The 27,024-nt window shown below is 43.0% G+C and overlaps 1 protein-coding gene across 1 annotated transcript in view; it reads right to left on the reverse strand.

Moving 5' to 3' along the window:
* The window catches only part of tmtc3 (transmembrane O-mannosyltransferase targeting cadherins 3), a 140,186-nt gene that overhangs the window by 107,725 nt on the left and 5,437 nt on the right, over positions 1 to 27,024 (reverse strand). The window contains exons 3-4 of the mRNA XM_014125664.3: positions 17,270 to 17,488; positions 4,503 to 4,602 (exon numbers count right to left, since the gene is read on the reverse strand). Of these exons, the coding sequence (XP_013981139.1) occupies positions 4,503 to 4,602; positions 17,270 to 17,488 (319 nt within the window). The remainder of the gene's footprint in view (positions 1 to 4,502; positions 4,603 to 17,269; positions 17,489 to 27,024) is intronic.

Here is a 27,024-nt window from a genome sequence, read left to right on the forward strand (position 1 = left end):
CATTTCCACTGCATTTCAGCCCTGCCACAAAAGGACCAGCTGACATGTCAGTGATTCTCTCGTTAACACAGGTGTGAGTGTTGACGAGGACAAGGCTGGAGATCACACTGTCATGCTGATTGAGTTTGAATAACAGACTGGAAGCTTCAAAAGGAGGGTGGTGCTTGGAATCATTGTTCTTCCTCTGTCAACCATGGTTACCTGCAAGGAAACACGTGCCATCATCATTGCTTTGCACAAAAAGGGCTTCACAGGCAAGGATATTGCTGCCAGTAAGATTGCATCTAAATAAACCATTTATCGGATCATCAAGAACTTCAAGGAGAGCGGTTCAATTGTTGTGAAGAAGGCTTCAGGGTGCCCAAGAAAGTCCAGCAAGCGCCAGGACGGTCTCCTAAAGTTGATTCAGCTGCGGGATCGGGGCACCACCAGTACAGAGCTTGCTCAGGAATAGCAGCAGGCAGGTGTGTGTGCATCTGAATGCACAGTGAGGTAAAGACTTTTGGAGGATGGCCCAGTGTCAAGAAGGGCAGCAAAGAAGCCACTTCTCTCCAAGAAAAACATCAGGGACAGACTGCTATTCTGCAAAAGGTACAGGGATTGAGCTGCTAAGGACTGGGGTAAAGTCATTTCTCTGACGAATCGCCTTTCCAATTGTTTGGGGCATCCGGAAAAAAGCTTGTCCGGAGATGACAAGGTGAGCACTACCATCAGTCCTGTGTCATGCCAACAGTAAAGCATCCTGAGACCATTCATGTGTGGGGTTGCTTCTCAGCCAAGGGAGTGGGCTCACTCACAATTTTGCCTAAGAACACAGCCATGAATAAAGAATGGTACCAACACATCCTTCGAGAGCAACTTCTCCCAACCATCCAGGAACAGTTTGGTGACGAACAATGCCTTTTCCTGCATGATAGAGCACCTTGCCATAAGGCAAAAGTGATAACTAAGTGGCTCGGGGAACAAAACATCAATATTTTGGGTCCATGGCCAGGAAACTCCCCAGACCTTAATCCCATTGAGAACTTGTGGTCAATCGTCAGGAGGCAAACAAAAACCTACAAATTCTGACAAACTCCAAGCACTGATTATGCAAGAATGGGCTGCCATCAGTCAGGATGTGGCCCAGAAGTTAATTGACAGCATGTCAGGGCGGATTGCAGAGGTCTTGAAAAAGAAGGGTCAACACTGCAAATATTGACTCTTTGCATCAACTTCATGTAATTGTCAATAAAAGCCTTTGACACTTATGAAATGCTTGTAATTATACTTCAGTATTCCATAGTAACAACTGACAAAAATATCTAAAGACACTGAGGCAGCAGATTTTGGAAATTAATATTTGTGTCATTCAAAACTTTTGGCCACGACTGTACAAACAATAGTACGCAAGTATAAACACCATGGGACCACGCAGCCGTCATACCGCTCAAAAAGGAGACACGTTCTGTCTCCTAGAGATGAACGTACTTTGGTGCGAAAAGTGAAAATCAATCCCAGAACAGCAGCAAAGGACCTTGTCAAGATGCTGGAAGAAACAGGCACAAAAGTGTCTATATCCACAGTAAAACGAGTCCTATATCAACATAACCTGAAAGGCCACTAGGCAAGGAAGAAGCCACTGCTCCAAAACTGCCCTAAAAAAAAGCCAGACTACGGTTTGCAACTGCACATGGGGATAAAGATCAAAAAAAATTCTCTGCTCTGATTTAACAAAAATAGAACTGTTTGGCCATAATGACCATCGTTATGTTGGACGAAAAAGGGGGAGGCTTGCAAGCCGAAGAACACCATCCCAACCGTGAAGCACGGGGGTGGCAGCATCATGTTGTGGGGGTGCTTTGCTGCAGGAGGCACTGGTGCCCTTCACAAAATAGATGGCATGAGGGAGGAAAATGATGTGGATATATTGAAGCAACATCTCAAGACATCAGTCAGGAAGTTAAAGCCCAAACATACTTCCAAAGTTGTGGCAAAAATGGCTTAAGGACAACAAAGTCAAGGTAGTGGAGTGGCCATCACAAAGCCCTGACCTCAATCCTATAGAAAATTTGTGGGCAGAACTGAAAAAGCATGCGCGAGCAAGGAGGCCTACAAACCTGACTCAGTTACACCAGCTCTGTCAGGAGGAATGGGCCAAAGTTCACCCAACTTATTGTGGGAAGCTTGTGGAAGGCTACCTGAAACATTTGACCCAAGTTAAACAATTTTAAGGCTATGCTACCAAATACTAATTATGTAAACTTCTGACCCACTGGGAATGTTAAAGAAATAAAAGCTGAAATAAATCACTCTACTATTATTCTGACATCTCACATTCTTAAAATAAAGTGGTGATCCTAACTGACCTAAGACAGGGAATTTTTACTAGGATTAAAAGTCAGGAATTGTGAAAAACTGAGTTTAAATGTATTTAGCTGGTGTATGTAAACTTCCGCCATATATATAAAATATATTTTTTTACTGTATCTGTGTCCACATTATCCATGAGTTTCTAGTAGACCATATGGTTCAAGAGAAAATAGCCAAATGAAAAAAGCATCTAACCAACAATGCCATCATTTTCTATGAACTCTGCAACTCTTTTCCCTTCACCACCTGAAGGAGAGTACCCAGTGACTTTTCACAACTGCCACCAGTTTCACGCCAAAACATTAACAAATTTATATTTTACTATGTCAATATGTAAGTGTGTACAAAAAAAAAGTATTAATATTCCATGCTGAAACTCATTAAACACCAAACGATATTCAGTAAATTGGTTTATATTTAGGATTATGTTTTACAGCTTTTATAATTATTTCATATATTTTTCATGTTCACACAGAGGGCCAGAGATGATTACAGATACCTGTAATAATCTTATGTGCCCAAAAGGGCCACTAGATGTCTTGTGAGACTACATAAAATGCTTGAAATATACCACAATTCTGGTAGTTTATTGGTCAACTTCGAAAGTTTCCAATAATATACTCACACTTGGCAACCGTACTTGTTAAAGTGTAAACACACCTGGCTGTTTGAATGAGGCTTTGTAAATTGTTTGTGGAGGAAAATGTGTATCTACGTGTTATGAACATGGACTATAGGCCACCGGAATATACATTGATGTGGTGTGATGAGTGGAAAATGTGTATTACATAAATGGACAATTCTTTCAGTTTCTCATTCACGTATGCGGAGTGTACATTTTTTGTTTTGACATTTGAGGCCTGTTGAAATGGGAGTTAATTACTCAAGTTTTCGTTCCTTGCACGCAAATTCACTTGACAGATTTGACTGTTTAACACTAGAAATGCAGATAATTGACCATTTTCTAAGCTCCGCCTCATCACCAACTTCATCCTGCAGCCATCGTCTGCATTGTGGGAGTCTCTATTGTCAACCAATCATTAGGCTAATTTTGTTTGACTCGTGAACGTGACGAAAGACAAACGACACAGGAACCAATTTGCCGCGATTTGTGTGTACAGTGGATATATGCTGTTGGAAAACCAGTGGCCGACTTTCGGCTGTTGCATCTCCCCTGACTTCACTCCTAGACTTTCGTCTACAGTTTGTTGCTTTAGCCTTACCCTTCAAAATGCGCCCAATATCTCTGTTGCTGCTTGTGGCAATGTCGTCTAGCTGAGTCTACCTATAAATTATGAAGTCAATCTCAATGTGACCTGCCAGATTCAGAAGCTTGAAAAAATCTAATGGGGTTAACCACAAAAAACAAACTGAACATAATTCTGCATTGTTTATATTTTAGTTTTGGAGTCAAAGAATAGTTTCACTACATTTTTTGTTTTTATAACAGGTTTGTTTATCATTTTATTTCAGTTTACTAAATTGTTTATGATTCGCTTAAGTTTTAGTTCATTAAAATAACCTTGGTGCCCTCAAATCGTTCCTTGAGTTGATATCTACCTTGTTATTTTCCTGAACAACCAATTGACACATTCTTTCAGACACTTAACTTCCCCATTCTGACAGTTGTCCTTATGAGAACTGTAATCTTTCAGAAATCAAACACTATCATGATTCAATGGGAATTAATTGCATCTTCAAATGTAATCTTTCACAACGTAAAGCTTTTATCTATCAACACGGCCGCCTACACAAAGCCTGTAATAAGATCCTCTATCCATTTGAAACGGTTCATCTGACATTCCGAATAATTCCAGCGGTCTAAGGTGTGCGGTGCAAAGCGAGACTTGGCGATGAATACTACCCCAACCGCCTATGATGAGGGTGCCATAACGAGTCAGGACATGGTTCTTGTTGTTCTCTGATGGCTCGCAACCAACAGGGGGAGGGGTACAGTAGACTCACTGAATAACAGATTAGCAAGTAGGAGCGTGCATCTCATTGTCCTGTTTCCCTCTGAAACCTGTGTGTGTGTGTGTGTGTGTGTGTGTGTGTGTGTGTGTGTGTGTGTGTGTGTGTGTGAGAGAGAGAGAGAGAGAGACAAACAGGGGGACGGTATTGGTGGAGGTCTACAGTAAAAGTAGTTTCACCGATGGATTGGTCGGCTCCATTAGATCTGGTGTAGGCCAGGAACGCAGCCAGGAGGAAGATGGAGGACAGAAGCTCCGCTCTTCCTACAACACCCGTCACCTGTAAGAGGAACCAAAAGTCAACATTCGAGCACAAATATGTTATTCTCTCACCAATCAATCGAGGAGGTTCGCACTCCATGACACCCATCACCTGTCAGTCCATGGTATCAGGGACCCTTTGGACGTCCCTACCCCAACAAAATGTAAAATGGTTAGGGTAGGTGTTAAGGTTAGGTTAAGGATGTCCCAAGGATCCCGAATAGCACAAAATGTACAGTCAGAGGTGCAAAGTTAAAAGAAAACATTCAATGTCAACATTTCCAGGACAAAGATAGTTTTCTCATGAATCATTCTAATCAACAACCTTTAAAACACTTCCTCCTCGGTCTCTATGAAAGTTCACACTTCTCAACATGTCTCCTAGGAATGCCTGGAATCTTCTGCAACCTGATTCTCCGTCCACCTAACTGTGAAAACCACAAGCTGTGTGAATGAGATCGCAGCAGATTCCAGGCTGTGAAAACAATCAAAAAGATGTCCGGCACCAGAGCATAAAATCAACAACCACCAAATGCCGGTAGATTTTGGCATTTGTATTTATTAGGGATCCCCATTAGCAGCAGCTACTCTTCCTGGGGTCCAAACACATTAAAGCACTTACATATAAAACAGTACATCATAACATTATTACACCACTACATATCTACAATACAAAATGTATAATATCAACACAACAATATTACGTGTGTGTCTGTACCTTTGTGTGTGTCTCTTCACAGTCCCTGCTGTTCCATAAGGTGTATTTTTACCATTTTTTTAATCTGACTCTACTGCTTGCATCAGTTACCTAATGTGGAATAGCGTTCCATGTAGTCATGGCTCTGTGTAGTACTGTGCGCCTCCCATAGTCTGTTCTGCATTGGCAGGTAAGATGTCCATTTCACTAGCCACGTTGGGTGGTCAAAGCTCCACAGTGAGAGCATTTCACTGGCATTTGTGAATACAAAAGGGCAAGTATGATCACATTTACAGTGCATTCGGAAAGTATTCAGCCCCATTTACACTTTGTTATGTTACATCCTTGTTCTAAAATGTATTAAAATCGTTCCCCCCCTCATAAATCTACACTCAATACCCCATAATGACAAAGCAAAAACAAGTTTAGAATTGTGCAAATTTAATATAAATACAAAAATATGACATCTACATAAGTATTCAGACCCTTTACTCAGTACTTTGTTGAAGCACCTTTGGCAGTGATTACAGCCTCGAGTCTTCTTGGCTATGACGCTACAAGCTTGGCACACCTGTATTTGGGGAGTTTCTCCCATTCTTCTCTACAGATCCTGTCAAGCTCTGCCAGGTTGGATAGGGAGCATCGCTGCACAGCTATTTTCAGGTCTGTCCAGAGATGTTCCATCGGTTTCAAGTCCGGGATCTAGCTGGGCCACTCCAAGACATTTAGAGACTTGTCCCGAAGCCACTCCTGCGTTGTCATGGCTGTGTGCTTAAGGTCGTTGTCCTGTTGGAAAGTGAACCGTCACCCCAGTCTGAGGTCCTGAGTGCTCTGGAGAAGGGTTTTTCTCAAGGATCTCTCTGTACTTTACTCTGTTCATCTTTCCCTCGATCCTGGCTAGTCTCCCAGTCCCTACACCTGAAAAACATCCCCACAGTATGATGCTGCCAGCACCATGCTTCACCATAGGGATGGTGTCAGGTTTCCTCCAGACGTGACACTTGGCATTCAGAGTTCCATCTTGGCTTCATTGGAATCCTTTAGGTGCCTTTTGGCAAACTCCAAGCGGGCTGTCATGTGCCTCTTACTGAGGAGTGCCTTTCGTCTGGCCACTCTACCATAAAGGCCTGACTGGTGGAGTGCTGAAGAGATGGTTGTCCTTCTGGGAGGTTCTCACATCTCCACAGAGGAACTCTGGAGCTCCGTCAGAGTGACCATCGGATTCTTGGTCACCTCTCTGACTAAGGCCCTTCTCCCCCGATTGCGCAGTTTCCCCGGGCAGTCAGCCCTAGGAAGAGTCTTGGTGGTTCCAAACTTACTCCATTTAAGAATGATGGAGGCCACTGTGTTCTTGGGAACCTTCCATGCTGCAGAAATGTTTTTGTACCCTTCCCCAGATCTGTGCCTTGACACAATCCTGTCTCGGAGCTCTACGGACAATTCCTTCGACCTGATGGCTTGGTTTTTGCTCTGACATGCACTGTCAACTGTGGGACCTTATATAGACAGGTGTGTGCCTTTCCAAATCAATTGAATTTACCACAGGTGGACTAATGTTGTAGAAACATTTCAAAGATGATCAACGGAAACAGGATGGACCGGAGATCAATTTCGAGTCTCTTAGCAAAGGGTCTGAATAGTAATGTACTTTTTAATTTTTATATATTTGCAAAAATGTCAAAAACCTCTTTCGGCTTTGTCATTATGGGGTATTGTGTGTAGATTGATGAAGGAAAATGTTCATTTAATCCATTGAGAATAAGGCTACGTAACAAAATGTGGAAAAAGTCAAGGTGTCTGAATAAATGCTACAGTAGCTGTTTTCAAAGTATTTCTGCCATTTTGTTTCATAGTTAATAAATTAAAATCGCACAAAATCAAAGAACAACTAATCCTATATAGCCAACCCCACCTCATGCTGCAACACTCCCTGGCTGAGGGCTGTGTGCTCTTGAAGAACTAAGTGAAAGATTGATTTTTAGAAGCGCTGCGGACAGGCATAAATGTTGGTCTAATTTACTTGAAACTAAAGTCTACTGAAGTGAGACTTTGTCCTTGTGGTTCTTGGCTATTTATACTGAAGCAAAATATAAAACGCAACATGCAATAATTTCAAAGATTTTACTGAGTTACACTTCATGAGGAAATCAGTCAGTCAATGGAAATAAATTCATTAGGCTCTAATCTATGGATTTCACATGACTGGGAAATCAGATACAGTACCTTCAAAAAATATGTTTTAAAAAAACGGGCCTCAGGATCTCGTAACGATATTTCTGTGCATTCAAATTGCCATCGATAAAACGCAATTGTGTTAGTTGTCCGTAGCTTATGCCTGCCCATACTATAACCCCACCGCCGAACTCTGTTCACAACGGTGACATCAGCAAAGCGCTTGCCCACACGACGCCAAACACGTGGTCTGCAGTTGTGAGGGCAGTTGAACGTACTGACAAATTCTCTAAAACATCGGAGGCGGCTTACGGTAGAGAAAATGTTGATCTCTGGCATCATCTCTGGTGGACATTCCTGCAGTGAGCATGCCAACTGCACACTCCATAAAAACTTGACAGTGTGTCGTGACAAAAATGCACATTTTAGAGTGGCCTTTAATTGACCAAAAGGCTCCTTAACAGCTTCTACCCCCAAGCCATAAGACTGCTGAACAAATAATCAAATGGTCATCGGACAATTTACATTGACCCCGCCCCCCTCCATTTGTTTTTTTACACTGCTGCTACTCACTGGTTATTATCTATGCATAGTCACTTCACCCCTACCTACATGTACAAATGATCTCGACTAACCTGTACCCCCGCACATTGACTCGGTACCGGTACCCCCTGTATATAGCCTCGTTATTGTTATTTTATTGTGTTACTTTTTATTATTTGGTTATATTTTAGTTCAGTATAGTAAAACATTTGTTTTAGAAACCTTATAAAGCATGCTTTGGTTTCTTTGTGTTTTATTGTTGAAATTTTAGCAGCAATAATTTATTTGTTGCTGGCACAATTTTCTTCTTTCCATCTACCTGCTACAGAGGCTGGTGGACCAAATCGTTCATTTTATGCCCTGCTAGGCATAAATCATGGAGGGAGACCACACTGGTGGCTCTTGCAGTACAGGGGCCTCTAGCAGAAATATGTGAATGCTGACTGCCACCTTATGCGAGCACATGGAACTGCACGTTTTCTTTGCACAGGAGCGGCTGGGCTAGGAGATCCTCCACCATGAAGACAGCATGTTGAGAAAACATTTGGAAACGCCTTGAGGTACTACCTGGACTTGTCCAATAAGAAACAGATGTTGCAAAATATTTTTGCTTTGCTGAAAGTGGTCCGGCTGAGGTTGATTCAGTTCCATATTTAGGATGTCATACAGATGCAGTTCTATCTAAATATGTTCACTATGTTGAGATACCAGACACAGATGCAGCACAAATACACTGAACTACACATTCAGAAAGACAGACACTCTAAGAGGCTCACAACGGTCTCTTTGTCAGTGTTGATCATGAAGGGGACCTTCAGTACATCAAATGAAAAACAAATGGTCCGTTGAGAGAGAGATTCCAGATCAAGATAACGTGATTGCATTCGTCGGCCAGGGGCTTCTTTTTACCTATGAGTGAAATGGGCCCTTTCAAAGGATTGTCAGGCTGCACTCAGCTGAAGGAGAGAACACCATGAGGAAGATGAGAAGCAGTTCAAGAGAGCACTGAGCTGTGTAACATTACCACTCCCTTTACCAGAGCAGCAGAATGTTGTCTTTGTTATTTTTCTATCCTGTTTTTCTGTTCTATTCGATTTTTCTAAGGCCTGTCTGGTCGCCGGTGCAACTCATTTGAATGGGGGCAAAATGGGGGGGTAAGGGGGTTAAGTAAACAGGCGAGAGGAGAAGTTGTTGTTGAGGTAGACAGTAATGACAGTGATGGGTTAAATTCGAGTTCATTCCCAATTCATGTATTGAAAAGCACATATCAAATGACCAATTCAGTAAAACAAATACTGTGAAGGAACTGACGGCAACTTTTGAATTCAATTATTTTCATGTCACTAACTGCATGCAGGTCTGTACAACTCAAACAACGCCTACTACATAAAGTTGAGCAACTCTTGCTCGCCCTCTGTGCCATTGATCTTCTAAACTTGGTGGGAAGGACAAACTTTGGCATGGGAGCTTTAGGCCATGAACTTCTATGCTTCTGTTTAAATCTGTGCAACTCTTTCCTTTAGTTATTACAAGGCACACCCCGCCTAATAGTTGGGGTAAGGATTTGGGGAGAGTAAAGACCTTCCCACACTGTACATCAGATTCAGTCTTTTACAATTATTACATGTGACACTGCGCGATGTGACCGTTTACAAAAATCGTAGTGCATTTACGAAGTTGCCACATTTGAGAAAATATACTGATTAATAAAAAAGGTTTAAAAAAGGTTTTAATTATATTTATTAATGGGATCGGCTCATAACACCAGCTACACTACACGATTAAGGATAAACAGTTCTAACACTGACAGAACTGTCGGAGCCTACAAGCACACCACTTGATATACATGTGCTTCGCTTTTAAACTAGCTCCTCATGTCCACCAGATGCAAACACTTTGCGTTCTGGTGGAAGTCATTCATTGTCAGTGGAGCATTGTTCATTTCTCTACCATAAGCTTCTTCCAATGTTGATTTTGGCAGTGTGTCCAACCTCCTCACAACTGCAGACCACATCTAAACCACGCCATCACAGGACATCCACATCCAGCTTCTTCACCAGCGGGATCCTCTGACACAGCTAAAGACACCCGGACAGCAGATGAAACTGGGTTTGCACAACCAAAGAATTACTGCAGAAACTGTCTCAGGGAAGCTCATCTGCGTGTTCGTCGCTCACCAGAGTCTTGACCTGATTGCAGTTTGACGTCGTAACCAACTTCAGTGGGCAAATTGCTCACCTTCGACGGCCACTGGCATGCTGGATTAGTGTGCTCTTCACAGATGAATGAAACCTGGTTTCAACTGTACTTGGCAGATGGTTGACAACGTGTATTGTGTCGTGTGGGAGAGCGGTTTGCTGATGTCAACGTTGTGAACAGAGTGCCCCATGGTGGCGGTGGGGTTATGGTATGGGCAGGCATAAGCTATGGACAACGAACACCATTGCATTTTTTCGATGGCAATTTGAATGCACTGACATACCATGACGAGATCCTGAGGCCCATTGTGGTGCCATTCATCCGCCACCACCACCTCATGTTCCAACATGATAATGCACGGCCCCATGTCACAAGAATCTGTACAAAATTCCCTGGAAGCTGAAAGTAGCACATTTCTTCCATGGCCTGAATACTCACATCGCCCATTGAGCATGTTTGGGATGCTCTGGATCAACGTGTATGACAGCATGTTCCAGTTCCCACCAATGACACACTGCATGAGGCAAATGGTGGTCACACCAGATAGGAGCACCAGATAGGAGCGCATCGCTGGCACAGGTGTACAAAGCAAATGGACTACCGAGATCTGGAGAAGCTAGCACAGGTACAGAGACCAAAAGGGTCCCAGCATTTCGTAACCTGAACGGGAGACGAAGGTAGAAAAATAAACAATCAGGAGTGACAAAAGCAGACAGCGCATTGGCACAGTCAGCTAGAGGGACCCACCAATAGTTAAATAAATATCTCCTCAGATCGAAATGTAACGTACTTAGCAGCGCCAACATGGTCCACACAATCGTCAAACCTGAGTCTGACTTAGTAACGCCATTGTTTTTCTGAAAATCAGCACGAAACCGCAGATAACCATCCTTACTCTGTACTAATATACAGGGTACTAAACTCACCAAAAAAAGAAACGTCTTCTCACTGTCAACTGCGTTTATTTTCAGCAAACTTAACATGTGTAAATATTTGTATGAACATAAGATTCAACACCTGAGACATAAACTGAACAAGTTCAACAGACATGTGGCTAACAGAAATGGAATAATGTGTCCCTGAACAAAGGGGGGTCAAAATCAAAAGTAACAGTCAGTATCTGGTGTGGCCACCAGCTGCATTAAGTACTGCAGTGCATCTCCTCCTCATGGACTGCACCATATTTGCCAGGTCTTGCTGTGAGATGTTACCCCACTCTTCCACCAACGCACCTGCAAGTTCCCGGACATTTCTGGGGGGAATGGCCCTAGCCCTCATCATCCGATCCAACAGGTCCCAGACGTGCTCAATGGAATTGAGATCCGGGCTCTTCGCTGGCCATAGCAGAACACTGACATCCCTGTCTTGCAGAAAATCACGCACAGGACGATGCCACCAGTATGGCTGGTGGCATTGCTGGAGGGTCATGTCAGGATGAGCCTGCAGAAAGGGTACCACATGAGGGAGGATGTCTTCCCTGAAACGCGCAGCGTTGACATTGCCTGCAATGACAAGCTCAGTCCGATGATGCTGTGACACACCACCGCAGACCATGACGGACCCTCCACATCAATCCCACTCCAGAGTACAGGCCTCAGTGTCACGCTCATTCCTTCGACGATAAACACGAATCCGACCATCACCCCTGGCGAGACAAAACCGCGACTCGTCAGTGAGGAGCACTTTTTGACAGTCCTGTCTGGTCCAGTGACGGTGGGTTTGTGCCCATAGGCGACATTGTTGCCGGTGATGTCTGGTGAGGACCTGCCTTACAACAGGCCTACAAGCCCTCAGTCCAGCCTCTCTCAGCCTATTGCGGACAGTCTGAGCACTGATGGAGGGATTGTGCGTTCCTGGTGTAACTCGGGCAGTTGTTGTTGCCACACTGTACCTGTCCTGCAGGTGTGATGTTCGGATGTACCGATCCTGTGCAAGTGTTGTTACACATGGTCTGCCACTGCGAGGACAATCAGCTGTGCGTCCTGTCTCCTTGTAGCGCTGTCTTAGGCTTCTCACAGTACGAACATTGCAATTTATTGCCCTGGCCACATCAGCAGTCCTCATGCCTTCTTGCAGCATGCCTAAGGCACATTCACGCAGATGAGCAGGGACCCTAGGCATTTTTCTTTTGGTGTTTTTCCAGAGTCAGTAGAAAGGCTTCTAGTATCCTAAGTTTTCATAACTGACCTTAATTGCCTACCGTCTGTAAGCTGTTAGTGTCTTAAAACCTCTTTGGGCTAGGGGCCAGTATTTTCACATCCGGATGAAAAGCGTGCCCAAAGTAAACTGCCTGCTACTCAGGCCCAGAATCTAGGATATGCATATTATCAGTAGATTTGGATAGAAAACACTGAAGTTTCTAAAACTGTTTGAATAATGTCTGAGTATAACAGAACTGATTTGGCAGGCAAAACCCCGAGCACAATCCATCCAGGGGAAAAAGAAATTGCGCTCAATCTGTTTTCCATTAGTTTTGGAGTTGTGTCACATATGCAGCTAACGAAAATCAGACAAAACGTCAGACAAAGGCAAAACACCCCCTGGGCTGCCCCAATGTTTTGCAGTATCTTCACCGGCTGCATAACAGAATTGCCACTTGTTTTCTGAAAATCCTTATCTTTGGGCATTGTAGAAAAAAACTGAAATAAATACCTGCAGTTAAATGCGTTATGAGATGAAGCAGATCGTCTTCATTTCACCTGTCACATTATTTTACATTATGAAGCTTAACCTGTTATGGCTAGGGGGCAGTATTTTCACGGCTGGATAAAAAAAACGTACCCGATTTAATCTGGTTACTACTCCTGCCCAGTAACTAGAATATGCATATAATTATTGGCTTCGGATAGAAAACACTCCAAAGTTTCTAAAACTGTTTGAATGGTGTCTGTGAGTATAACAGAACTCAAATGGCAGGTCAAAACCTGAGAGATTCCTTTACAGGAAGTGGCCTGTCTGACCATTTCTTGAACTTCTTTGCCATCTCTATCTTTTACAAAGGATCTCTGCTCTAACGTGACACTTCCTACGTCTTCCATGGGCGCTCAGAGCCCGGGAAAAAACAGAATGTCGTCATCCCAGCCCCAGACTGAAACACATTATCGCCTTTCTCAAGTGGCCGATCAAGGGACTGTGGGCTTAGGCGCGTGCTCTGGCCGCCCCCGTCTTTGTGATTTTTCCTCTGTTTGCCGAAAAGGAGATTCCCGGTCGGAATATTATCGCTTTTTTACGAGATAAATTGCATAAAAATTAATTTTAAACAGCGGTTGACATGCTTCGAAGTACGGTAATGGAATATTTAGAATTTTTTTGTCACGAATTGCGCCATGCGCACGACCTTGATTTACCATTTCGGATAGTGTCTGGGACACACGAACAAAACGCCGCTATTCGGATATAACGATGGATTCTTTTGGACCAAACCAACATTTGTTATTGAAGTAGCAGTCCTGGGAGTGCATTCTGACGAAGACAACAAAAGGTAATCAAACTTTTATAATAGTAAATCTGATATTGGTGAAGGCTAAACTTGCCGGGTGTCTAAATAGCTAGCCCGTGATGGCTGGGCTATGTACTTAGAATATTGCAAAATGTGCTTTCACCAAAAAGCTATTTTAAAATCGGACATATCGAGTGCATAGAGGAGGTCTGTATCTATAATTCTTAAAATAATTGTTATGCTTTTTGTGAACGTTTATCGTGAGTAATTTAGTAAATTGTTAGCAAATTCCCCGGAAGTTTGCGGGGGGTATGCTAGTTCTGAACGTCACATGCTAATGTAAAAAGCTGTTTTTTGATATAAATATGAACTTGATTGAACAAAACATGCATGTATTGTATAACATAATGTCCTAGGTGTGTCATCTGATGAAGATCATCAAAGGTTAGTGCTGCATTTAGCTGTCTTCTGGGTTTTTGTGACATTATATGCTAGCTTGAAAAATGGGTGTCTGATTATTTCTGGCTGGGTACTCTGCTGACATAATCTAATGTTTTGCTTTCGTTGTAAAGCCTTTTTGAAATCGGACAGTGTGGTTAGATTAACGAGAGTCTTGTCTTTAAAATGCTGTAAAATAGTCATATGTTTGAGAAATTGAAGTAATAGCATTTCTAAGGTATTTGAAAATCGCGCCACTGGATTAGACTGGCTGTTGCGTAGGTGGGACGAATTCGTCCCGCCTAGCCCAGAGAGGTTAACTAGGCAAGTCAGTTAAGAACACATTCTTATTTTCAATGACAGCCTGGAACGGTGGGTTAACTGCATTGTTCAGGGGCAGAATGACAGATTTTTACCTTGTCAGCTTGGGAATGCAACCTCATGGTTAACTAGTCCAACGCTCTAACTACCTGCTTTACATTGCACTCCACGAGGAGCCTGCCTGTTACGCGAATGCAGTAAGAAGCCAAGGTAAGTTGCTAGCTAGCATTAAACTTATCTTCTAAAAAACAATCATAATCACTAGTTAACTACATATGGTTGATGATACTACTAGTTTATCTAGCCAGTCCTGCGTTGCATATAATCGATGTGGTGCGCATTCGCGAAAAAGGACCGGCTTTGCTCTGACGTGTACCTAACCATAAACATCAATGCCTTTCTTAAAATCAATACACAAGTATATATTTTTAAACCAGCATATTTAGTTAATATTGCCTGCTAACATGAATTTCTTTTAACTAGGGAAAATGTGTCACTTCTCTTGCAAACAGAGTCAGGGTATATGCAGCAGTTTGGGCCGCCTGGCTCGTTGCGAACTGTAAAGACTATTTCTTCCTAACAAAGACAGCCGACTTCGCCAAACGGGGATGATTTAACAAAAGCGCATTTGCGAAAAAAAGCACAATCGTTCCACGACTGTACCTAACCATAAACATCAATGCCTTAAAATCAATACACAGAAGTACATATTTTTAAACCTGCATATTTAGCTAAAAGAAATCCAGGTTAGCAGGCAATATTAACCAGGTGAAATTGTGTCAGTTCTCTTGCGTTCCTTGCACGCAGAATCAGGGTATATGCAACAGTTTGGGCCGCCTAGCTCGTTGCGAACTAATTTGCCCGAATTTTACGTAATTATGACATAACATTGGAGGTTGTGCAATGTAACAGGAATATTTAGACTTACGGATGTGTGTTATTATGTTATAATTAAGTCTATGATTTGATGTAGCAGTCTGACTGAGCGGTGGTAGGCACCAGCAGGCTCGTTAGCGTTCATTCAAAATAGCACTTTCGTGCATTTTGCCAGCAGCCCTTCGCATTGCGCTGTTTATGACTTCAAGCCCATCAACTCCCATCAACTCCCAAGATTAGGCTAGTTAGCCGGGTGCGCGCTAATAGCGTTTCAAACGTCACTCACTCAGACTTGGAGTAGTTGTTTCCCCTTGCTCTGCATGGGTAACGCTGCTTCGAGGGTGGCTGTTGTCGATGTGTTCCTGGTTTGAGCCCAGGTAGGAGCGAGGAGAGGGACGGAGGCTATAATGTTACACTGGCAATACTAAAGTGCCTATAAGAACATACATTAGTCAAAGGTATATGAAATACAAATCGTATAGAGAGAAATAGTCCTATAATTCCTATAATAACTACAACCTAAAACTTCTTACCTGGGAATATTGAAGACTCATGTTAAAAGGAACCACCAGCTTTCATATGTTCTCATGTTCTGAGCAAGGAACTTAAACGTTAGCTTTCTTACATGGCACATATTGCACTTTTACTTTCTTCTCCAACACTTTGTTTTTGCATTATTTAAACCAAATTGAACATGTTTCATTATTTATTTGAGGCTAAATTGATTTTATTGATGTATTATATTAAGTAAAAATAAGTGTCCATTCAGTATGGCTGTAATTGTCATTATTACAAATAAATAAATAAAAATCGACCGATTAATCGGTATCGGCTTTTTTGGTCCTCCAATAATCGGTATTGGCGTTGAAAAATCATAATCGGTCGACCTCTAATATATATTAGCCTGTGTGTGTTCATGCAACTTTCAAAATGATTCCACCAATCTTAATACCCTCAGGGTGACAAACTACCACAAAAGTGTCTTTTGAACACTCAAATATATGGGCACAGCAAAGCCTCAGAGTAGGGAATTAGAGCGACTACCATACTCCTTGGAAACAAGATCCCGGACGAGCCCCCGTTTTGTTACGTTCCCCAGCAAGAAAATCAAAAACGTTGCTCAAACAGAAAGGGGAACTAACAAAGAGTCACTGACTGTTTTAGGAGGGGTTCTGAAAGACACTCATGGGGGTGTCCACTGAAAGCAACAAAAACTGGAACCTAAAAGACACCCACTAAATTTGCACAAGAAGTGGCAAACAAAATAAAATCCACGTCAATTTAAAAACTGATAGAAAAACCAAAAAGTGGAGCGAAATGAAAAACAGGGACGATCAGATAAAGGATTGTTTTAGAACTCAAATAGGGAGCGACAACTAAAGGTGTTCACCCTCCACATCTCTCAAGACAACTGGAGCACTGGCCAGACAACTGCAGCACAGGTGAAACGCCTTCTGACTAACGAGATGACAAACCAGCACAGGTGTAAAACATACTGACTAACAAGGTGACACTAAACGGTGCGCCCAACATGTTAATGTCCAACCTTGAAATATAAATGGAAAAACCAAGGCCTGTAACTTCTACCCAGTCACACATTTATACTGACTCTACACAATCATTTACGCTGTTGCTACTTTGTTTATCATATATCCTAGCCTAGTCACCTTACCCCTCTACATATTTACCTCCATCACTCCAGTATCTTTGCACATTGTAAATATGGTATTGGAACTCACCCTGTATATAGCTTCTTATTTTCTCGTTTTCCTTATTTCCTGTGTGATTTGTTCTACCTTGTTATTTTTTGTGCTTCGCATTGATATTGATTACTGCATTTTGGGGTTTGGAGCTGGCAACAAAGGCATTTCACTGTACTTGTGCATGTGACATTAAAACTTAGATTATCCTAGATCTGTGCCTACAGTTGAGCAGACTTAAAGCCTTTGTGTGGACGGGGTGAACAGCAGAGTTAATCTGATCCTAGAACAACAGACTTACGGCCTCTGTGTGGATGGGGTGCACAGCGAACAGCAGGGCCGCAACCAGGCTGGAGGTCTTGTCCAAGAACAGACGGCAGAACCTCAGAAAAAGCACACACACCACAGAATGCAGCCCCACGTTGAGCAGGTGGTAGGATGCAGAACTCAGCTCACTGAAGAGATAGTTCAGACGGAAGGTGAGCACTGTCAGGGGCCGGTAGGATTTGTGGCTCCGCTCCTGTAATAAGACACAGATATGAGAGGGAGTTATTAGTTTCAAATGCATAAAGACTAATTGAGGATAGTTGAGACATCAATTCAAAATGATTTTAGCATTAGATACAAGTCAACCCTGCTGTCAACTAGCAATTACTTTTCACTGTAGGAATGTAGTTCTGGTACCAGGTTCTGTCAGTGTCTAAGAAGAGATTAATTGACTAATCTTGAACATAGTATAGCAATTGGTTGTTAAAACCACCTTAAGCCAACATAGGGATAGAGGATGGTAATAAGAGCTAGAGAAAGCTCACACCACTTGTGGGTGTGATATGCTGTAACAGCCTCAAACAAGAGAATGAACATCTTGTTCCTAAATACAAATTCTTCAGGTTTGTGTACCAACACTACGGGTACCACATGGCGGCAATGTGGCACACCTGTGCTACCTAGGGAATAACTGTCAGGAAAATAGGGCTGTTGTGAATATAGGTGATTTTGTAGGAACTTCAAGTTCAACTACTCTGACAATTGTTATGATACAAAAAATCATAATCAGCAATATTGACAGCCATTGAATAATTGACCATAAAATGTATTTGAAATTCTCAGCTCAAATTCAACTAATCCCTATTCACCTGTTCATACGCATTTTTTGCATGGGGAGCATAAAAAGTATGACATGGTGCATGCAGAAGAGAACGGACTGCCCCCTCTGAAGCCACAGAAGCTCAAGGCCGACTGTGGTACTGCAGGCATTGTTAGCAGAAAACAGAATAGGCCACTAAAGTGAAAAGAAAAATGTCAATCTTCGTGTAAATAAAAAACATTTGCAAAGACAATCATGGTACCAATAATTGGGTCAAATACACCAGATGTCCTTAAAATGATTTTAAAATCACACCTAGAAGTAGTTAAGGATAATTTAGTTGCTAACGGCAGCCTGCCGTAACCAGGTCGGCCTTAAATTGCGCTACTCAATGAGGGTGAAGAACAGCGCAAGACAGCAATGTTACTTCCTGTAATATCTCAAACTGCACATGCTATATGTCTCCATGAGACACCATCTTAACCGACTTCATTTAGCGTCAAAGCACTACTGAGTCAAAATACAGTACAGTATGAAGATGGGCAGAAACTGCTTCTCCAATAGAAATCCCCGATCAAGCTTGTAGGTGATGCCACAACATTGTCCAGCTAAGCTCATGCGCAGAAACCAATGATGTACATAAACCCTAGATTACTGGCACCCCAATGGTGGAACAAGCTCCCTCACGACGCCAGGACAGCGGAGTCAATCACCACCTTCCGGAGACACCTGAAACCCCACCTCTTTAAGGAATACCTAGGATAGGATAAAGTAATCCTTCTAACCCCCCCCCCCCCCCTTAAAAGATTTAGATGCACTATTGTAAAGTGGTTGTTCCACTGGATATCATAAGGTGAATGCACCAATTTGTAAGTCGCTCTGGATAAGAGCGTCTGCTAAATGACTTAAATGTAAATGTAAATGTAATTACTGACGCTATGTATTTGAAGCCACCAGACGGCCAAATTGGCAATCTCCAGTAGGAGAAGTCTTCCCTAGGAATTAATGGAAGTGTACAGCATTTCAAATAAATGTTTCAAGGACAGAATTACATGAATTTAAGTATTTTTCTGTTGTAGTGTAACATTAGTAATCACAAAAAAAACATATACACACACAGTTGAAGTCGGAAGTTTACATACACTTAGGTTGGAGACATAAAAACTTGTTTCACACATTTCTTGTTAACAAACTATAGTTTTGGCAAGTCGGTTAGGACATCACTTCGTGCATGACAAGTAATTCTTCCAACAATTGTTAACAGACAGATTATTTCACTTAATCACAATTCCAGTGTGTCAGAACTTTACATACACTAAGTTGACTGTGCCTTTAAACAGCTTGGAAAATTCCCAAAAATTATGTCATTGCTTCTGATAGGCTAATTGACATCATTTCAGTTAATTGGAGGTGTACCTGTGGATGTATACTGCTAAAAAAAATAAAGGGAACACTTAAACACAATGTAACGCCAAGTCAATCACACTTCTGTGAAATCAAACTGTCCACTTAGGAAGCAACACTGATTGACAATAAATTTCACATGCTGTTGTGCAAATGGAATAGACAACAGGTGGAAATTATAGGCAATAAGTAAGACACCCCCAATAAAGGAGTGGTTCAGCAGGTGGTGACCACAGACCACTTCTCAGTTCCTATGCTTCCTGGCTGATGTTTTGGTCACTTTTGAATGCTGGCGGTGCTTTCACTCTAGTGGTAGCATGAGACGGAGTCTACAACCCACACAAGTGGCTCAGGTAGTGCAGCTCATCCAGGATGGCACATCAATGCGAGCTGTGGCAAGAAGGTTTGCTGTGTCTGTCAGCGTAGTGTCCAGAGCATGGAGGCGCTACCAGGAGACAGGCCAGTACATCAGGAGACGTGGAGGAGGCCGTAGGAGGGCAACAACGCAGCAGCAGGACCGCTACCTCCGCCTTTGTGCAAGGAGGAGCACTGCCAGAGTCCTGCAAAATGACCTCCAGCAGGCCACAAATGTGCATGTGTCTGCTCAAACGGTCAAAAACTGACTCCATGAGGGTGGTATGAGGGCCGACGTCCACAGGTGGGGGTTGTGCTTACAACCCAACACCGTGCAGGTTGTTTGGCATTTGCCAGAGAACACCAAGATTGGCAAATTCGCCACTGGCGCCCTGTGCTCTTCACAGATGAAAGCAGGTTCACACTGAGCACATGTGACAGACGTGACAGAGTCTGGAGACGCCGTGGAGAACGTTCTGCTGCCTGCAACATCCTCCAGCATGACCGGTTTGGTGGTGGGTCAGTCATGGTGTGGGGTGGCATTTCTTTGGGGGGGCCGCACAGCCCTCCATGTGCTCGCCAGAGGTAGCCTGACTGCCATTAGGTACCGAGATGAGATCCTCAGACCCCTTGTGAGACCATATGCTGGTGCGGTTGGCCCTGGGTTCCTCCTAATGCAAGACAATGCTAGACCTCATGTGGCTGGAGTGTGTCAGCAGTTCCTGCAATAGGAAGGCATTGATGCTATGGACTGGCCGCCCGTTCCCCAGACCTGAATCCAATTGAGCACATCTGGGACATCATGTCTCGCTCAATCCACCAACGCCACACCACAGACTGTCCAGGAGTTGGCGGATGCTTTAGTCCAGGTCTGGGAAGAGATCTCTCAGGAGACCATCCGGTTCAAATCAATCCCTGAACAACAGCAAAGGACCTTGTGAAGATGCTAGAGGAAACAGGTACAAAAGTATCTATATACACAGTAAAACAAGTCCTATATCAACATAACCTGAAAGGCCGCTCAGCAAGGAAGAAGCCACTGCTCCAAAACCGCCATAAAAAAGCCAGACTACGTTTTACAACTGCACATGGGGACAAAGATCGTACTTTTTGGAAGAATATCCTCTGGTCTGATGAAACAAAAATAGAACCGTTTGGCCATAATGACCATTGTTATGTTTGGAGTAAAAAGGGGGAAGCTTGCAAGCCGAAGAACACCATCCCAACCGTGAAGCACGGGGGTGTGGCAGCATCATGTTGTGGGGGTGCTTTGCTGCAGGAGGGACTGGTGCACTTCACAAAATAGATGGCACCATGAGGCAGGAAAATGATGTGGCTATATTGAAGCCAAAATCAAGACATCAGTCAGAAGGTTAAAGCTTGGTTGCAAATGGGTCTTCCAAATGGACATTGACCCCAAGCATACTTCCAAAGTTGTGGCAAAATGGCTTAAGGACAACAAAGTCAAGGTATTGGAGTGACCATCACAAAGCCCTGAACTAAATTCTATAGAAAATCTGTGGGCAGAACTGAAAAAGCATGTGCGAGCAAGGAGGCCTACAAACCGGACTCAGTTACACCAGCTCTGTCAGGAGGAAGTGGCCAAAATTCACCAAACTTATTGTGGGAAGCTTGTGCAAGGCTCCCCGAAACATTTGACCAAAGTTAAACAATTTAAAGGCAAAGCTACCAAATACTATTTGAGTGTATGTAAACTTCTGACCCACTGGGAATGTGATGAAAGAAATAAAAGCTGAAATACAGTGCTTTGAAAAAGTATTTTCCCCCTTTCTGATTTCTTATTTTTTGCACATTTGTCACACTTAAAATGTTTCAGATCAAACAAATTGTAATATTACACAAAGATAACCCAAGTAAACACAAAATGCAGTTAAGTGATCATTTTATTTATTAAGGGAAAAAAGCTATCCGAACCTTCATGGCCCTATGTGACAAAGTAATTGCCCCCCTTTGTTAAATCATGAATTTACTGTGGTTAATCACATTTTTTGTAAAGCTGCCAGACCTGATGAATCAAGAAATCAATTAAATAGAACCCATCTGACCAAGTGAAGCAGGTCAAAAGATCTCTAAAAGCAAGACATCATGCCGCAATCCAAAGAAATTCAGGAACAGATGAGAAACAAAGTAATTGACAGCAAATTTGCCAGTTCTTGCTGTCTCCACCAAGGCACCTGCAAGTTCCCGGACATTTCTGGGGAAAATGGCCCTAGCCCTCACCATCCGATCCAACAGGTCCCAGACGTGCTCAATGGGATTGAGATCCTGGCTCTTCGCTGTCCATGGCAGAACACTGACATTCCTGTCTTGCAGGAAATCACGCACAGAATGAGCAGTATGGCTGGTGGCACTGTCATGCTGGAGGGTCATGTCAGGATGAGCCTGCAGGAAGGGTACCGCATGAGGGAGGAGGATGTCTTCCCTGTAACGCACAGCGTTGAGATTGCCAGCAATGACAACAAGCTCAGTCCGATGATGCTGTGACACACCGCCCCAGACCATGACGGACCCTCTCCACCTCCAAATCGAACCCGCTCCACAGTACAGGCCTCTGTATAACGCTCATTCCTTCGACGATAAACACAAATCTGACCATATTATGGCAAGAACACCTCAAATAAGCCAAGCAAAATGACAGTCCATTACTTTAAGAGATGGTCAGTCAACGCAGAAAATTTCAAGAACTTCTTAAGTTTCTTCAAGTGCAGTCGCAAAAACCATCAAGCTCTATGATGAAACTGGCTCTCATGAGGACCGCCACAGGAATGGAAGACCCAGAGTTACCTCTGATGCAGAGGATAAGTTCATTAGAGTTAACAGCCTCAGAAATTGCAGCCCAAATAAATGCTTCAGAGTTCAAAGAACCGACACATCTCAACTAGAGGTCAACCGATTAATCGGAATGGCCGATTAATTAGGGCCGATTTCAAGTTCTCATAACAATCGGTAATCGGTATTTTTGGCCACCGATTTGCTGATTTTTTTATTTTTATTATTTTTTGAACACCTTTATTTAACTAGGCAAGTCAGATTAAGAACACATTCTTATTTACAATGACGGCCTAGAAACGGGGGTTAACTGCCTTGTTCAGGGGGGATTCGTTTTTGCAACCTTCGGTTACCAGTCCAACGCTCTAACCACCTGCCATACATTGCACTCCACAAGGATTAACAGGCTGACTACCTGTTACGCGAGGGCAGCAAGAAGCAAAGGCAAGTTGCTACCTAGCATTAGACTTATAAAAAACTATCAATCTTAACATAATCACTAGTTAACTACACATGGTTGATGATATTACTAGTTATTCTAACATGTCCTGCGTTGCTTATAATCGATGCGGTGCCTGTTAATTTTCATTGAATCACAGCCTACTTCGACAAACAGGTGTTGATTTAACAAGCGCAAGTACTGTCGTTGCACCAATGTACCTAACCATAAACATCAATGCCTAACAGGAATATTTAGACTTAGCCACCCGTTAGATAAAATACGGAACGGCTCCGTATGTCACTGAAAGAAAAAACATTTTTCTTCGAGATGATAGTTTCCGGATTCGACCATACTAATGACCTAAGGCTCGTATTTCTGTGTGTTTATTATATTATAATTAAGTCTATGATTTGATGGAGCAGTCTGACTGAGCGGTGTTAGGCAGCAGCAGGCTCGTAAGCATTCATTAAACAGCCCTTCGCTGTGCTTCAAGCATTGTGCTGTTTATGACTTCAACCTGGGTGGGTATAATTTGTGGAACGTTCCAACAGGAATCTATTCCAAAAACTTAGTAAATAACAAGGTTTCCAAAAAACAATGCATACCGGGTAGGGAGTGGTCTATTTCATTGCATTTTTCACTCATCACGTTTATTCCGAAAAATGTCTGTCCTCACATGTTTGTTTGCCTATGGACAAACATTAAGAATAAGCAACGTGGTGAGTTGATGCCTATTCGGCAGCTAGTTAGCTAGGTTTGTATGCGTTGCTACTTTGTATGCATTGTTGGTTGGCAACCTTTTACTTTACGTTTTTTGGAACAGATTCCAGTTGGAACGTTCCACAAATTATACCCACCCCTTCAAGCCTATCAACTCCCAAGATTAGGCTGGTGTAACCGATGTGAAATGGCTAGCTAGTTAGCCGGGTGCACGCTAATAGGGTTTCAAACGTCACTCGCTCTGAGACTTGGAGTAGTTGTTTCCCTTCCTCTGCATGGGTAACGCTGCTTCGAGGGTGGCTGTTGTCGATGTGTTCCTGGTTTTAGTCCAGGTAGGAGCGAGGAGAGGGACGGAGGCTATAATGTTACACTGGCAATACTGCTTATAAGAACATCCAATAGTCAAAGGTATATGAAATACAAATCATATAGAGAGAAGTAGTCCTATAATTCCTATAATAACTACAACCTAAAACTTTTACCTGGGAATATTGAAGACTCATGTTAAAAGGAACCACTAGCTTTCATATGTTCCCATGTTCTGAGCAAGGAACTTAAACATTAGCTTTCTTACATGGCACATATTGCACTTTTACTTTCTTCTCCAACACTTTGTTTTGCATTATTTAAACCAAATTGAACATGTTTCATTATTTATTTCAGGCTAAATTGATTTTATTGATGTATTATATTAAGTTAAAATAAGTGTTCATTCAGTATTGTTGTAATTGTCATTATTACAAAGAAGCTAAAAAATTAAAAATAATAATAATACATTAAAAAAAAAAAAACGGCCGATTAATCGGTATCGGCCTTTCTGGTCCTCCAATAATCAGTATCGGCGTTGAAAAAAATCATAATCGGTCGACCTCTAATCTCAACATCAACTGTTCAGAGGAGACTGCGTGAATAGGCCTTCATAGTTGAATTGCTGCAAAGAAACCACTACTAAAGGACACCAATAAAAAGAAGAGACTTGCTTGGGCCAAGAAACACGAGAAATGGACATTAGACCGGTGGACATCTGTCCTTTGGACTGATGAGTAAAAATGTGAGGTTTTTGATTCCAACTGCCGTGTCTTTGTGAGACGCAGAGCAGGTGAACGGATGATCTCCGCATGTGTTGTTCCCACTGTGAAGCACGGCAGGGGTGTGATGGTGCTTTGCTGGTAATATTGTAAGTGATATATTTAGAATTCACACTTAACCAGCATCGCTTACCACAGCATTCTGCAGCAATACGCCGTCCCATCAGGTTGGCGCTTAATGGGACTATCATTTATTTTTCAACAGGTCAATGACCCAACACACCTCCAGGCTGTGTAAGGGCCATTTGACCAAGACGGAGAGTGACAAAGTGCTGCATCAGATGGCCTGGCCTCCACAATCACCCAACCTCAAACCAATTGAAATGATTTGGGATGAGTTGGACCGTAGAGTGAAGGAAAAGCAGCCAACAAGTGCTCAGCATATGTGGGAACTCCTTCAAGACCATTGGAAAAGCATTCCAGGTGAAGCTGGTTAAGAGAATGCCAAGAGTGTGCAAAAGCTGTCATCTAGGCAAAGGGTGGCTTCTTTGAAGAATCTCACATTTATTTTGATTTGTTTAACAACTTTTAGTTACTACATGATTTCATGTGTGATTTCATAGTTTTGATGTCTTCACTATTATTCTACAACGTAGAAAATAGAAAAAAATAAAGAAAAACCCTTGAATAAGTCCAGTCACAAGTCCAACACCATCATTAAGCTGGCCGATATCACAACAGTGGCAGGCCTGATCACAGACAACGATGAGACAGCCTATAGGGAGGAGGTCAGAGACCTGGCCGTCTGGTGCCAGGACAACCACCTCTCCCTCAACGTGATCAAGACAAACAGGATGATTGTGGACTGCAGGAAAAGAAGGACCAAGCAAGCCCCCATTCTCATCGACAAGGCTGTAGTGGAGCAGGTTGAGAGCTTCAAGTTCCTTGGTGTCCACACCAACAAACTATCATGGTCAAAACACACCAAGACAGTCCTGAAGAGGGCAGGACAAAGCCTATTCCCCCCCCCTGGCTACCCCAACCCCGGCCAACAGCTCCGCACCCCCGCAGCTACTTGCCCGAGCCTCCCCAGCTTCTCCTTCACCAAATCCAGATAGCAGATGTTCTGAAAGAGCTGCAAAACCTAGACCCGTACAAATAAGCTGGGCTAGACAAACTGGACCCTTTCTAAAACTATCCGCCACCATTGTTGCAACCCCTATTACCAGTCTGTTCAACCTCTTTCGTATCGTCCGAGATCCCTAAAGATTGGAAAGCTGCTGCGGTCATCCCCCTCCTCAAAGGGGGTGACACTCTAGACCCAAACTGTTATAGACCTATATCCATCCTGCCCTGCCTTTCTAAAGTCTTCGAAAGCCAAGTTAATAAACAGATCACTGACCATTTCGAATCCCACCGTACCTTCCCCGCTGTGCAATCTGGTTTCCGAGCTGGTCACCAGTGCACCTCAACCACGCTCAAGGTACTAAACGATATAACCACCATCGATAAAAGACAGTACTGTGCAGCCGTCTTCATCGACCTGGCCAAGGCTTTCAACTCTGTCAATCACCACATTCTTATCGGCAGACTCAACAGCCTTGGTTTCTCAAATGACTGCCTCGCCTGGTTCACCAACTACTTCTCAGACAGAGTTCAGTGTGTCAAATCGGAGGGCCTGTTGTCCAGACCTCTGGCAGTCTCTATGGGGGTACCACAGGGTTCAATTCTTGGGCCGACTCTTTTCTCTGTATATATCAACGATGTTGCTCTTGCTGCGGGTGATTCCCTGATCCACCTCTAGGCAAACGACACCATTCTGTATACATCTGGCCCTTCTTTGGACACTGTGTTAACTAACCTCCAAACGAGCTTCAATGCCATACAACACTCCTTCCGTGGCCTCCAACTGCTCTTAAAACGCTAGTAAAACCAAATGCACCCTTTTCAACCGTTCGCTGCCCGCACCCGCCCGCCCAACTAGCATCACTACTCTGGACGGTTCTGACCTAGATTATGTGGACAAATACAAATACCTAGGTGTCTGGCTAGACTGTAAACTCTCTTTCCAGACTCACACATCTCCAATCAAAAATCAAATCTAGAATGAGCTTTCTATTTCGCAAAACAAAACCTCCTTCACTCATGCCGCCAAACTTACCCTAGTAAAACTGACTATCCTACCGATCCTCGACATCGGCGAAGTCATCTACAAAATAGATTCCAATACT

This window comes from Salmo salar, chromosome 10 (genome assembly GCF_965601325.2).
Source record: "Salmo salar chromosome 10, fSalSal1, whole genome shotgun sequence".
NCBI classification, from domain to species: domain Eukaryota; kingdom Metazoa; phylum Chordata; class Actinopteri; order Salmoniformes; family Salmonidae; genus Salmo; species Salmo salar.